General features: G+C 38.7%; 1 protein-coding gene across 17 annotated transcripts in view; it reads right to left on the bottom strand.

The window, feature by feature from the left end:
• TRIM2 (tripartite motif containing 2) overlaps window positions 1-15,690 on the bottom strand; it is an 87,128-nt gene that overhangs the window by 20,575 nt on the left and 50,863 nt on the right. For 15 of the 17 annotated variants that reach the window (XM_015624872.3, XM_015624864.2, XM_015624868.1 and 12 more), the window contains 4 exons: window positions 15,014-15,251; window positions 8,657-8,808; window positions 7,817-7,997; window positions 4,063-4,786 (listed from right to left, as the gene is read on the bottom strand). In XM_015624872.3, the coding sequence (XP_015480358.1) occupies window positions 4,063-4,786; window positions 7,817-7,997; window positions 8,657-8,808; window positions 15,014-15,251 (1,295 nt within the window). Of the gene's footprint in view, window positions 1-4,062; window positions 4,787-7,816; window positions 7,998-8,656; window positions 8,809-14,981; window positions 15,252-15,690 lie in introns of those variants that run through there. The other 2 variants (XM_033513434.1, XM_015624880.3) reach the window with 2 other exon arrangements.

Raw genomic sequence — 15,690 nt, 5'->3', positions numbered from 1 at the left:
TGATAGCTCCCCTCTGTAAGTAGAAATTTCTTCCTTATGAACATACCTGCCCTAAGAGAGAATCTTCAGCAAAATTTTACTGCAAGATACTACCCCTCTGAATCAAGGCATTTCATCTTTTGTCTTCTCTCCATCATGGGCAGTCACCCATCTCTCCTTAGCCTAGGGAGGCACCAACATTTCAATTGCACAAGGCTGGAACCAGTAGGAGCCTCATTCCACTGTTTCCCAAGCAGTCTGGGTAACAGATGAAAGCCTGCATCTTTTGTGCCCATCATTGCCCCGCTTTACCTCCCTGCTGTTCTGAGCTACTGCAGGGCACAAAGGAGGAAAAGACAGAGATATTTTACTGCAAGCTTCTGAGGACTGGGAGAAAACAGGAGAGATTTCAGAAGAAGACTGAATAGAGTTATTGAAAAGCAGATCTATGGCCTGTGGAATATATCTTTTTATACAATTTTTGTATGCAGATAATCATCAGATTTGTTTTAGCCCTATCTAATCCCTTCTGGCATTACTCAGCATAGCCTGCACAAACCAATTAATTTAGCTTTCAACAAATAAAGTGTGCATTTTCTGCTCAAGATGATTCTGGCACACATAAAATGCTTCATAATTTCAATCTTTTACTCTTGAGCAATAGATGTAATACTGAGTCTCACCAAAAAGAAGAAAAAAATAATCTAAAAGCCCAAAAACAATGACAAGAGATGTTAAAAAGAACATCATCTAACTGTAATAAGAATATGTTCTTTAAGTCCTGGGAATCTGAACAAATTTGTATAACGTATATTTTTGATGCTCATAGTAAGAGAAGGAGTGTTTTTTGCTTTCCAAGTTTTACTAATATGACTAATAACCCCCTGCTTGCTAACCTAGATTCCCTAGCTCCCTAAAACACAAAATAAAAACATGTCAGTGCCTCCAGCAGGAAGGGAATAGATTCAGAGAGACAAAATCAAACTGCAGAAATATTACAGATTATTGGGAAGACTTAAGAGGTTTTGAGTGGCCATAATCTGTTGTGTAGGTGCCATTTCTTTCCTGCCTACAGCACTTCAAATAATTCTTCTTGGACTCTTTCCTTTGTGGTACAGAAAAAAAAAAAAAAAAAGAAGGGTAAAACTAAACAGCATGGAAAGGTCTACATACACATTGCATAGACAGGCACCAAGGAGTTTTCTTGTTTCCAATCATCCTTTTTTTTTCCCACAGAGTGCCAAAGGATATTTAGTCAAATCTTGCACATTACGAGGCTGTGATGCCCCCTCTTATAATAGATGCAGCTGAAACACAAAAGTCTCTGTAGTAAAACTGCACTGAATTGTTAACCCTATGTGCTTACAGTCTTTACTGCCACAGCAGCCAAACTTCAAATAACAAGAGTCAAATCCAGGTCAGGTCTCTGTCGTCAGCACATCAGAACTACGCTGGGGACTTTGCCAGCAATGTGATATCAAGAGTTCTTCCCTCCCTGTCCAATACAGGTATGACTGCAATGCAATGTAGGCCTGGCAAAATGTCACACTGACCATCACAACCCCATAGAGTTCACAGTAATCATCAGAGGGATTTGAGCTAATAAACTGGAAAAGGAAATTCTATTTTCCCATTGCTAGGCATTCCTATTTCTACAGTAGGGAGGCTGGACCAGATGACCCAGTGTGGTCCCTTCCAACCTTATTTCTTTTGTGATTCTGTGAAACACCTGATCAAGAATCTCTTTGCTCCCTCTAAGCCTGCTTTTTAAGCCGCACTAAAGCTATCAATACACAGTCCTTGTTTGTGAGTTTTTATGTGGAGTAAATTCACAGTAAGGCTCCTATTTGCTTTCAGCATTGATAGCAGAGCAGAAGATGACATTCACACTTAGTAAGAAGGCTGACAGAAGTTTTGTTAAAGGCAATTTTTTTTTACACATTCATGTACCGGCTAAACTTAGATGCTCAGTTCCATGACTGAACAGACAACTAAACAGTCTGAGGAAAAGGAAAACTGAACTTTCTAGCAGAGGGCAAACTCTCCATCTGGCTGTATCTGATGCCAATTCCAAATATAAATAAATGAAGAGAAAAAAAACAGTTAGAGTGGGAAATAGCACCACTACTGCTAAATGGTGTCAAAGAACCCAGCCACGAAAAGTGCCAGAAGGGAAAAAATACCAATGCACACAGCACAGCATGGCAGAGCTGGATCACAAGATGGGGTCCTGGACAGAGCAGCTGATGACAGCCACATCTCTTAACCCTTCTTTGAAGGGCATGGAAGAGATTTACCAGGGAAGGTGGAAGTGGCTGACACTGTGAACACCCCTCACCTCTGCTCAGCATGGATGTAAGGCACAAAAGCAGGGTAATGAAAGAAAGACTTTCCTCTCACTTTAGTGCTTCCTACCAGTTGTAGAGGTAGCAAAACCTTTGGACAACAATTATTTTCTAGAAATCATAAGAACATTCTTGTTGGCATTTATGTAGACTAAGGACATGCTACACAGATCTGCATGGACACACATGTAGAGATTACACCTGTACAAAAAAAAATAAAAATAAATTGAGGATATAAATTATTGAGAGAGAAAAAGAGGGTGCTGAAAACACTCTGCTCTAAAAATGAATTACACAAATGTATGAAAGTGTAGTCAATAATTTGACCTTGCAATGTCTGAAGAGAACCACATGCCATTTTAAAAGCCACAAAAAACGCAGAATTGGCAGAAGATACAATGCACACATCCCCATGAACAAAATGCACTAATGTTGTATTAATGCTATCTCTTGTTAATACTAGCAGGAAAACAATCCCCTGCTAGCAGCTGATCAATTTACTTGTGCATAAAAGCCCATACATCAGCATCTATACAATAGCACACTCCATAGAGGAGTATTACAGTGTGATTCTCCAGCACAGCTGTACACAGCTTCTGGCAGGCCAAATAGATTTATCTTGCTCAGTTTAAAATACAGATCCAGATTTGGCCAGGGCCATTGGAGGAATTCAACAATGGTTTCAAAACAGAGATACACAATTGTGTTGGAGAACAGTGATAAGCTTTGCATTACCTCATCAACAAATGAACCAAACCTTAATTTTTTAAAGTGAGCTGAAACTGGAAGTAAATGAACTCCATGAAGGCAATCCTTGTGAAAATATCAGAAGTTTTACCTGTCTCAATAATTTTGCATTTTTTTGAGAAGTGTAAAATCCTAGAGCATTACAGCTGTGACCTTTCAGAAAATGCATACATAAGCCCACAGGAACATCTCTACCATACAGGGTCATTCTGTGAAATGACTGCCTAAAAACTGAACACAGAATATGACTCTCAGCTCTATAAAACAGTGATCCATACATCCCAAATGTGGACACTCCAAGAGATTTCATGGAGCAAAAGCTCTGAGACATGCATACCTCCTGTTCTAATGAAATACATCTTCCTGTTTTGAGTGGTGAAGAAGGGGAGAAGATAGAACTCAAAGCATAGTCACATCACAGCAGAGTAAAGATGGTTGCATCACCACCTTTTAAAAATAAAGATGGTTGCATTACAACAGAACTAAAAGGCTCTGCACTGCTGGGAAAACATTTAAGACTTCTAAAGTTTATTGTGTGCTGTAGAGAGTAGTTTAAAAAAAAAACAAACAACAACAACAGCAAAAAAGAAATCTAAAAAACAACACCACTACAAACAAAAGCCAAACTATACCACTGTTTGGTAGTCAAGCCAGAAACTATTCACTAGATGTAAGGGATACAGAAGCAGAAATTTCAATTACTGCAATTACTTTAAGTCATACCAAAATCTTTGTAATATGAATATTAAATTTTTTTAAAAAATCACAGATCAAATATATCCATTTCTCAACTGAAGTCCCAATTAAATATTTACTGTAAACTGTTTTTAAAGTGTGTACTTCCAAAATGTACACATAAACAGAAGTCAAGAGGCCTAATGGTATTATCAGGTTGTTAGATTTACAGCTTTAGCTTTACAATAACTAAACTTTTTCATTTAGTTTCCCTGAACTATTTTTAATTATGTCAACAGGCAGCCAGGTCACCTACCTATTCTGAAGATCAGATCATCTTCAATGGGATTCTCTTTTCTTTTGCCAGTGCTGTACATGCTCGCAGGTCTTTTTACAGCTTTCTGCTTCACATGACCACTGCCTGGAGATTTAACACGTCTCTTAACCCCTTCAGTGGTAGGAGACACATCTGCTGACCTGACCACTTTAAGTTTGAACGGGCTGCCCTTGATATGTTGATCGTAAAGTCTCAGTGACAAAGTGAAGTCCCCTTCTTTCTGAACAGTATACAAAAATTCATAAGTGCCGTTTTTGTTGTCAAGTATTTCTCCATCTGCTACACTGCCATCAGGCGTGCTCAGTTCAGCAGTGAGGTAAGCATTCCCAGATTTACAGAGCTCCCCATCCTTGTCCTTGGTCGTGATAGTAACAGACATGGGCTGTCCGATCACTGTCTGCCTCAGCCCCTCACCGGTGGCGACTGTTTCAGAGGCAACAGCGTTGGTGGTTAAAATAGTCCCCAGGTTGTGAATGGACTTCTTCAGGCCTTCTGTCTCCACTATAAAGTCCAACTGATCGTTTTCACGGGGCTGCAGCGGGAAGTCCCGCTCGGCCAGTTCGTTCAGCTTGTCACTCATCTGCTTCTTCACCAGCAGCACTTCAGTTTCAGTGCCATGGTTGAGGGCCTGGGCTGTAAAGTTGCTGCAGCTTTTAATGCTTTCCTGTCCTTCTAATAAGGTATCCAGCTGTGCCTGGAGGACCTGTGTGCATTACCAAACACCAGATTAGCATCATGTTACAAGACCTATCCCAGGAAAATGTGGCATCTAAAGGTCCTTCTAGGAAACACATTTATAATATCTTATCTTTGAGTTTAATTTAAACCTTCATTTTATAAGGAGCACACTGCCAACCTGTATTTGGAATACAATGCTGCAACACAAAAAATTACCCTGGTTTGGGGATTCAAGACTTTACAGACCCACTGTCACACTAGATTGAACTATTGCCACACCTGTCTTGACTTGTTTGGTTTTGGGTGTTTTGTTTTGGGTTTGTTTTGTTTTGTTTTGGGGTTTTGTTGTTGTTGTTTGGTTTTGGGTTTGTTTTTTTTTTTTTTAGCAAAAACTCAGCAACAAAAGTAAAAGTTTGAACCCCGTCCCGTCTAACTCTCAGCAGTCGCAGTTAGTGAGACAGTTCCTGGAACTGAGTTGTGTTCACAGATACAGAGATATTTTGGAGTCATGAGATCCATTAATAAGAGAAGCTACAATAAACTTCTTGCTACTGTTTCTTCAGAGCCAGGAGAATCTGTGGGTTACTCCTCTATGGAGATGGACAAGAAGACCTCAAGATCTGAATGCACATGCATCCTGAGGAAAAGTGAGATTCTTGAATGAAGTAAACGAAGAAAGGAAAAATCTCCCTAGCAGAAGGTAAATTGATTCCCCAGTTTCATCAGATAGGAAAGCAAAATATACAGAATGGATTGTGGATAGTGGAAAGAGTTGGACTGAGTAGCCAGAAATTTTGGTGAGCAGAAAGTAGCCACTCCATATTTAAGACTATAAAAGAGCTTCTATTATAGGGTCAGTTCTGATCCTCAGTCTAAAATTCTTAAAACAGTATTGACCTCAAAATTGCTAGGTGTGGGCTGGGAACAGGGCTAAGTTTGTGGGTTTTTTTAAAACCAATTTTGCAATGATTTGGAAAAAGGTTTCCTGAATTATAACAACCTAGCAGAGACATTTATGATATTCATGAAAACATTGCAGCTTCCCCCCACAATCTCCACTGATAAATCCCCAAACAAAGGTACCAGTCACACACTTGGTATGTTTTTCCTATATAGAAGAGCTAGAGCAGACATGACTGTGGATAAGAGAAGTTATTTTGTTGACCATCACTGTAAAGTAAGTATTTTTGAAACATTTCAATTGATGTAAAGTAAATTCAGAGCTTGGATGTATTTGTTGCTATGAAATACTCTTCCCTTGCTATGTAATGTAAAGGCATTTTTTTCTGAATTTTCCAAAGCTTTAAGCTTTTCATCCACTGAAGAAAATCCAAGCTCATGCATTACTGATATGGGAAAGTGATAACAACACAAAATCTTCTGCAATTAAAACAAAATGAACAAATTTCAAAACTAAACAGAAATGTCAAGTCATCTACATTTCTAGGGACACAGAAACTTCTCAACATGCAATATAAGGCATTTCTAATATGTCTGGTCTTTATTCAAAGACATAAGTAGTTAAAGAGAGAGCATAGCCAATAAGGTCCCAGGATGACAAAACTCCATATGCTTCAGATAACAGGCCACTAACTAAAAGAAAGGCAATTTGCAGCTATGTTTTAAAATCAATACTTTCTTAAGACAGTTTTCTTTCATTACAAAAATTGAAAATATTAAATCCTAACATAAATAATATTTAAAATGCATGTAGAGTATTTTACATCTTACACTCTTTCAGTCCAGACAACAAACTGAACTGCCAACCTTTTCTTAGTAAAGTGAAGCCCTTTAATTTTTTCATTTTTTAAAAGCATGTGATCAGAATGATTGTATTTTGCAGGACTACCAGGCATTCAAAAGTAAAATGTAATTTCAGTTGGGGTTTTTTTGTACAAACAAAGTAGATGCCTCTTTTACTGCTTACGTACAACTTCGTAAAAATTTGATTCTCTAACGCTCACAGTTATTAAATTATTTTAATTCTCTTTAAACAACAATAAGATAATTTAAAATCATATTCTATTTTGTACACTTTGCAGACTTCAGTATTTGTGGACTTTGTACACATACAGAATATATTTGCTCAATATGGAAGTGTGACATCTTGAATATATTGTGACATTGTGAATGCATTTAGATGAACCTGGGATCTAAGTCCACATTATTGAAGCTCAAACTTCTGTAAGCTGCTGCTTAGCTCTGGAGATGACTAAATTCTGTGCCCCCATGGTTTTGGGCTCCCTGTGTTCCTGAAAGCATGTATCTTGTGCATGTTAGAATTCCTCCATTTCCACAGGCTCAGCAGTTCAGCACCTTTCTAATGATGTTTTCAAGCCTATTCTACATCCAAGAATGCAGCATTTCTCCACTTCAGACATCTGGAGATGCTCAAGCTGCTCAGTAATGGCACTCTTGAAACTCCAGTTATTGATGCTATTTTCTTTTAAAGGCAACTTTCAGGGAGAAATCTTTCTTTATAAAGCAGAGAACTGATGCCCAGAGAAATATGGACTAAATTCTTTCATTTTCCTGATTCAGACCTAATAATCCTCAGCAAAATCTCTACCCACCAGGCTACAGGATTTTCTTTGTAAATGCACAGGTTTCTGTTTTCTTCCTCTGAAGCTTGGTCTACAGTACAGGGGGAAAACCTGCAGAATCAATCATCCAGATAGGAAGTGCAAGAGTGAATACAGCTCTGCAGTCTGTTACTCTCCTCACTCCCCTAAGAAAGTGAGATGTCCCTCTAATCTTTTTGTATTCCAACAGGTGACATCTAACATGAAATATATCACCAAGCACTGGAAAGCAGAACAGTGCTTTGATGCTGAACAGACAACCTTAGTTCTTCGGGATACATTGTTTGGCCTGTATCTTCATGCTCATCTTATAAGGCTGGGCATCCACAAGCAAGGCTCTGCAGCAAACTATTTCAGGAAAACAAAGTTCTCTGGATCTCAGACACAACTTGTCAAACTGGCGTCCTGCATAGTTTGTAAAAACTGGCTGATTAAATTAACAGCTTTTCATTGAAACAAAACATGCATCTTACTTTGTGTTTAAGGCCATAATTCACTTCCAGTTCCATGAGCAGCACGCTCTTTCGCACATTTAAAGTCTTCTGGAGTTCATCAAAAGTGGAATGAATGTCATCTACGATGCTAGCCTTTTGGTTGGTTAACTGGTGTATGATTTCAGATATAAAATGAAGTGCTGAGTCAATCTCCGGAAGCCTGAGGGAGGAAATAAATTACAAAGATTGCTGTTTCAAAAGTCAATAAACATTGGCCCTTGCCCTGGTATCTTTTGATTAAACCCTCTCGTCAGCAGGCTGTCTTTAAATTTGATCATTTCCCAGAAGTAAGTTCATTCTTTTTATAACCACCCAGTGGGTCTGGTGTGATAAAATAACGTTAAGCCACAGTCCTCCCCTGTGCAAATCCATTAGGCTTTAGGCATTGCCAACAATGAGGCCTTGGATCCTCTGTCCTTTATGCTGTATATCTACTTAAGAAGATATACCTAGATTTATCCCACTCTTTCTCTTTTTTTAAGCCATTTTGCCACTTAACACCCAGCATTATTTATTTAGCTATCATTAAATTCATGATTGAACAGTAGTTTCCTCCTTAGCATTTTATACCCCTTCTTTGGACGACACTCTCATTTCTAATGGCCTCTGTTTTGTGAAAGACACATAGGAATCTTTTGTTCTTTTTGCTAACCCCTCAGTACATCCCACTCAATGGATTTCTTGTTCTTATGCTAGCCTCACTATCCCCATTTCCTAGGAAAATACCCTGGCAGCAGCAGATTAAAACATCTACCCCAGTCAGCACAGGAAGCCAGTGATAAAACTGAAAATGGAAAATAGTCAGTGGAGTCTCCATACCTTTTGTTGACAGCATCCAATTGGACTTGGAGGGAAGCCTTGTGTTGCTCCACCACATCCTTGAGTGGTACCGTGGGATGCTCTGCGTGTTCTCCCTCTGTGCACTCCCGGCACATGGCTGTCTCACAGGACTGGCAGTAAAACTCCATCACCTGGAAAAGTGCACAACTCTACACTCAAACGTGGCAGCAGTAACATAACTCAAAGCACATCTTACTGAGTCTTGAACTCATTTATTAGCCAAGCTCTGAGACAAAGCTTCTGCTTTCTTATGCACCAGTAATTTACTGCCTAAAAGATAGTTGTTATTCTTACATATTTTTTCCTATCATAAAGTGTCAGAACAGCAGCCTGTGGACAATGCTGGACTTCACTGCTGGTCCTAACATCATCTTCATAATGTGTAATAGTAAGTTTTGGTGTCTATCTTACGTACTCCGTGAAACAACTCAAAAAACCAGGCATTCAACTACCCTCACTAACTTGATCCTAAGCCTTCCCATAGGGTCTGCTAAAGAAAGTGTAAACTTAGGCTGTTTTTCATAACAGGACCACTCTTGAAACACAAACTCAATGGGGATCATCAAACAGCAAGTTTATTTGCTAGAAAAAACGAACTAAATGAACCAACATGCTGCAGGGGTAAATCTCCATATCCCATTACTAATCCCTTAAAACCATTAAAACCTCATATCTGAGACTGTAATAGGAGTGCTGATCTACACTTGAAAGAGGAGATTGTTTCAACCTGTTAAGTACCCAACAAGATGCTTTTTAGAGATAAAAATAGATCTTTACATGTAATAGATACCTCAAATTCTGAATATATTCATGAAGAGAAAGAAACAGAGAAGTGCTGTGCCCAAAATCATATGTTAGTCAAAATAATGCACATATATGTAAATTTGGCATGAGACTTTCTTTTACAGCTAGGAAGTTTTTGGGCACAAAGCATTTTAGGCTTATTAAAAAGGATATAAGGAAGTTCATAGTAAATGCTTCAAAGCAAGACACTGGCAGCTCTTTTGCATTCAGAGCATAGCATCAGAATCTTGAATAATTCAGCTGATGCTTCTGGCACTCAGACATCTTGCATCAACAAAGATGGTTGTGCTGGAGTTGCTGGTTGATGAGGTGGTTGTGTAGAACCAGTTGTTTTCAGGTGAGCAGAGGGATTTGGAACAGCACCATGCAAAATAGCTGTCTGCTCCAAGGCATTTTAAGAATTAAGGAGGGGGAAGCAAGAACCATGATTTGCACGTGGCTGTTAGCATTAATAGGATTTTTCTCTGATAAGCTCCTTTCCATCTTATTCCCATTCTTGCCTCTTATCTCAGTTCACAAGATAGAGAATTCACATGCAGCAAGGGTTTAGTAATTTGTCATCCACTCATGTAAGCTGAGAAAATTTAAAAGTTGATCCAAATAGCCTGTATAACATCAAATAGATCAGCAGCAGGGGGAAAAAAATGCAGACCTTCTAAACAAATCAGCCTTCATGAGCACTACTCCAGTCACTGTGAATTTAGCAGTCTCATTGTAGTAGATCCTCCGAGGCCTGATAGTTACTTTGGTAGGCACTGTGATGTGATGCATTCTTACAGTGCATAGAGGATATCAGTTAAACAGAGTTTAGGATTTAAGTTCTTTTCAAAGCTTCAAAAGTTTGCAATCAGAAGCAGCCAAAAGAAAGAATATTTTATTAGGAAACTCTGAAATCTTCTTATATGCCCCCCCCCCAAAAAAAAAAAGTTTATTTTGCATGAATGTCCAAAATTCATCTTTCTGCCTCTTAATAATTTAATGCTTAGGTTCAAGATATTTCAACAAGCTCTTTATTTATTCAGTATTTTCATCTTTAGATACAGTGATTAGAATAATTTAGTATTTATGTTTTCTACTGACCACCCCATAATAAACATCATTATATTTGCAGCCACATATATAAGAAAGGAAGCATCTGATTGGCATTAAGGTTGTTCAGCCTAAACAACTTTCTTCTTGTTTATTCAAGCATCAGGGAAACACAGAAGCTCAAATGATAATAGTAAACAGATCACAAAGATCTAATGTGTATGTCTATATAGAAATAGTTGTCTTTGCCTGAAATTCAAAATGTTTTGGGAGAAGCAGCTTTCATTTCCCACTATAATTTTTGTATTGTGCATAGAAGGAGGAGAAGGAAAACCTAATAATACAATTCAGGCTTCAACTCTCTATATAGGCTGATTTCCTAAGATTTATTTTTTTAGCATCTCTTAATCAGGCAAGGCTTATTTCTAACTACAGGCAGACAAGTATTACTGTTTTTTTATCTCTCTCCTCCATGCTCAACATGGGTATCACATTTGTGACACTCCCAAAAAATTTTTCATTATGACAGGTTTGCCTTACAAAACATCTCAGAAAATGACATTTTCCTCTCCTTTCCAAATTCAAAACAGCTTTTGGGCAGGAAATACTGTAGCATCCAGCACTGGCTTCAGCTGTATTTCCACCAAATTCAATGACAAATTCCCATCAGATGTAATGAAATGTGAATTAATATCCACTGGTTCTGAAATCCCATCCACTAATTCCCATCTTAAACCAGACCAGTGTATTTCACCGCAATGATCTGACTAGAAATCACAGCTACAATTCAACTGAATTTACAGAAACTTTTAAAACTGCGTAATCAAGGATGCAAGTACTTCTGAACTAGATTTCACAAAGCCAAGACACATGCATTCCAGCCCTTCAAAGTTCAGGTCTTGAGGAAAAAGCTCTCACCGATGACAAGCTCCTCTTCCCTAAAATCACATTTGAATAATCAAAAATCACATTGCAAATCCTCTACTTTCTATTTGTTTGAATTAAAAGAACAGAAAAAGAATAAGTCACCTCTTTGCCACCCACCTTCCTCATATCACATGCTTAATTCCTCTGTCCCAGGGTTAGTGTGCACCTTAGTTTTGTATGCTTTGGCTTTCAGAAGAATGTAAGTTTGAATTACCTGAGGGCACCTCTGAGATAGCTGATAAAATTTAGCATGTGGGTTTTTCTCCCTCCCTAGTCACAACTTTTGCCTTACCCACAGATTACACTTTAATGGGATACAGGAGTAAGTCACATGGTGGGAAATACAGAGGTGAGGAAAAAACCCAAGGGTTTAAAAGGTAAGATATGAAGTAATTTCAACAGAGTATCAAGGATAAGTGAATTTTTATTTTTCTAAGAGAAGCATACAGGCAGTAAGCAACGTCTCCACAAGTTCAGGAAGTGTTTTTGTAAGCAAGATCTTACGCCTGTCAAGTTGCCAAGCTATGCTATGATCTTTTGAGAAAAAGCTAGTCAGAGATAAGGCATTCTCTCTTGCTAAAAGTGTTTAATTTAATACTGTGTATCCTCTGTTATTACACTCTAGAGTTAGAAAATACATTGCCCCACCTTCTACATTGTAAAAACATGGAACCTCCACTCTGAACTGGTTTTCAGTTCAAATTCAAACAAAACCCAAGTACAGACATTTCAGAGGCTACCCACTCATTAGATACAGTGGAGTTAGAATTTTACAATTAGAAATAGCCTTCCCTGCCCTGGCTTCTGTACCTGCCCTTATATGATTGTGGATGAATGCTTCCAATCCAGAATGCTTTTATACACAAGAGCTGCAGATGTTTCATAGCTGAGAATAAAGCCAATCTTATTTTAATATATAGGTGGGAGATAAGAATCTTCTAGTAGGTTCAAAAGTTCCATATGTGTCCTATTACACTGATTTAACAAGAACATACACTTGTTCTCACTTTTTTATAGTTCAGGCACAGGTAACCATCTTTTGTATTAAGATACTACAAGCTAAGTTTCATTCTTCATAAGAACACACACAACAAAGATGCCACAGCAGAGGATTGGGAGGATGTGCACAGAAGGAATAAAGTAAACATACACACATGAAAAACATGAGTGATGGGAATAGGGGACCAGCTGGGAAGTGAAAGTATCTAATCTACATGGCCTGAGGAAGGCTATGTTACAAGCAGACAAACAAGCAAATGAGAAAGTATCTCTGCATCTTTCTATCTCATGCAAGTTTCTATCTCATTTTAATCAGAGAGCTTTAAATCCAGGATGGCTGAAACGATTGAAAAAACTTGTTTAAACAGAAACTTGTTTCCAAGCTAATATGAAGAAAAACTGATAATATTTGAAAGAAATATATTTGATGCAAATAGTAAAAATACAATGGGTCTGATCCTGCCCCAAGCAGTATGTAAAAATTAATTAATGGATTTAATGCAGAATGATTGCTGGTTCTGACATTCTCCTCCAGCTGCCAGCTCAATCCTTTTTCACTTCTTGAAGACCTCAGTAAAGTTACTAGCAGCCAGGCACTTAGAATCATAGAATACCCTGAGCTGGAAGGGACCTACATGGATCATCAAAGTCCAACTCCTGGCCCTGCCAAGGACCACCCCGTGATTCACACCATGTGCCTAAAAACATTGTGCAAATCCTTCTTGAACTCTGGCAGGTTTGGTGCTGTGACCACTTCCTTGGTAAGCACATTCCAGGGAAGATATTCTGGATGAAGATTTTTTTAGCTATTTTCTAGTATCTAACTTACTTGCCACACAGTGCTTGTGTGTCCTGAACCTGTGAAGCCAGCATAATCCCATTTCCTCAGTGAGGCCTAAGGTGCCCAGCACCTTGTCCTTGACCCACCTGTGCAGCCTCAAGCAGTTCTCCACAAGTCTTACCTCAGTTCCTCCCATCTCAAGGACTAATGTGTGCACTTAGCTTTTCATTTCTTAGCTTCACAAAGCTTTAAATTGGAGTCATCCTCAGGCTATCCCCAACCCTCCCAGATATTTACTGAAGCAAGAGGATGTTCCCATTACACACCACTCAGAATCCTAAATGGCATGCTACGTTTCAAGGCAATCCAAGTAAGTTTAGAGGGTTTACAAATGCACCTTTCCCTATAAAGGAGTTCTCAGAGAGGTATAAGGTGGCATATTCTTGATTGTAGACAAGCCAGGCTTTTTTAAACATACCCAAAGAATAACCAGCTGATAATTTAAAATACAAAATAAATAATACCTTAATTTTGACATTTTTCTGCATTTCACAATCAAATAGCTCCTATCAGAATGGCTGTCAGAAAAGAACTATGATTCATTTTAAAGACAGCAAATAAAATGCAAACAAAAAATAGGAATGCATTAATCAGTAACCACTACACACACACACAGGCATAGTACACATTAAAAAAAGTTACACCAGTTATTCATTAATCAGTGTGCAACATCAGTTCTACAAGTCCACCTAACTCCAACAGAGAAGGAACTGAGCTTTTCCTCTATTACAGTAATCACTACCTATCAGGTGAATTACTCCCACACAACCAAAGTACCTGCACTAAGTATCAAATAACACCGAGTCCCCAGAAAGTTGTCTTAAACTACTGATATATGTTTCTTGGCTTGCACAGAAGCACAACATTCAGTTTACAACACAGCATTGCTGAGTTTTGTGGTCTCTATTTACATGTTTGCAATAGCTTAGCTACAGGTCAGGAGCTCATATGCCTATCGGGAAGTTGCACAGGTTAACACTGAAAATTGTGAAGTAAGCAGAGTTAGAGCTGTTCTCGCAGTAATCTGCGAATGTTAGCTCATTAACAACAATATTAACAGTTGGGGGTACTTGCCAATGAATATACTGATATTATTTGAGGATGTGTGTGGGGACATGCTAGGTAAAAAGAGTAGGTGGAGGGAAAAACGAAGCAACCTTGAAGAACTGATATGAGAGATCTACAAAACACTGCAGATAAACAGCAGCTCTCTGTTTCTAGCCTATGATGATCCAAAGCATCCTAAGCTAAGACTCACTTTTATTTGGCTGTGCGTTAATATGTTCACATATCTTTTGGTACTGCCCCAGTGCAGTACCAGGTCATTTAAACTCATAAGGTCCTTGTCACATATTGCCTGACAAACACATGGGTACCCACAGCAACAGTTGATGCTACAAGCACAAGGGCTAAGGAAACCCAACCCAAAGAAGTAAAGGCACAAGGTCCAGTACTTGTGCCTTTAAAAGACAATAACTCTGACCAAATGTGCCAAAAGACAGCATCATCCCAGATGACTGGTAAGATAAAATAATATCCTGACTACTTCACTACTCCACTAAGAGCATTTGAGTTAATTTGAAGAATCACTTGTCTTTTGCTGATGTATTATAAAATCAAAGAAATAGAGTGATTCCACTTGCCCTGCTTTCTCTTTAGGAAAAGACACCCATGAAACCCAGACAAGTCAGCACATATCAATACCTGCAAACAGCACAGGAGGCCGTCTCACTTACATTTCCATCATGATTGGGGCAGGAGAGCGGTTTGCCTGCAGCAACAGCAGTGACAGTCTCCAAGATGGAGGACTCCTCAATGCTGTTGTCCGGCGTTCGCTGCAGGACATCCATCAGGTTGGTAATAAAGAAGTTGTTCTGGAGTGCAGAAACCCCCTTCTCTGGCAGAATGGAGGTCTGGCGACACACAGGGCAAGAAAGGGTTAAGCTATGGGCTGGAATGTAATTCTGTAAACACCTATGGGGAAGGAAGGTGGAAGGAGAAAGAAAGGAAAAGCATCATCAAAGAAGGAAAAAAAACCCATTCATCAGTTAAAGAGCTAGTTTGAAATAGAGCTACCCCTACTTATAAAAGGAATAGTACATCAAACAGGCTTCTGAGCTAAAGTTGTTATGGTAATATTTTTTTCTTTTAAACCTTTTTTTTACTCTGCCACATGAAAAAAAAGGTTCAATAAGCAGACTTCATTAAAAGAGTTATATGCCTTTTTTTTGAGATATTAATGCAGTTGATCATGCTTTCAGACCCCTACTGCATCCTGCTCACAGGACAGTAAAAATTCTAAACAATCAGATAAAGTCTGACTGACATGAAGTTGCATCAAGCATTTAAGCCTGTGCCTTTAACTGACTAACCAGTGCTTGACCCTTGTCTTTCCAACAGAATCTCCTTTAAT

This window comes from Parus major, chromosome 4, assembly GCF_001522545.3.
Source record: "Parus major isolate Abel chromosome 4, Parus_major1.1, whole genome shotgun sequence".
Lineage (NCBI taxonomy): Eukaryota > Metazoa > Chordata > Aves > Passeriformes > Paridae > Parus > Parus major.
This window is presented reverse-complemented; position numbering and strand designations above follow the sequence as displayed.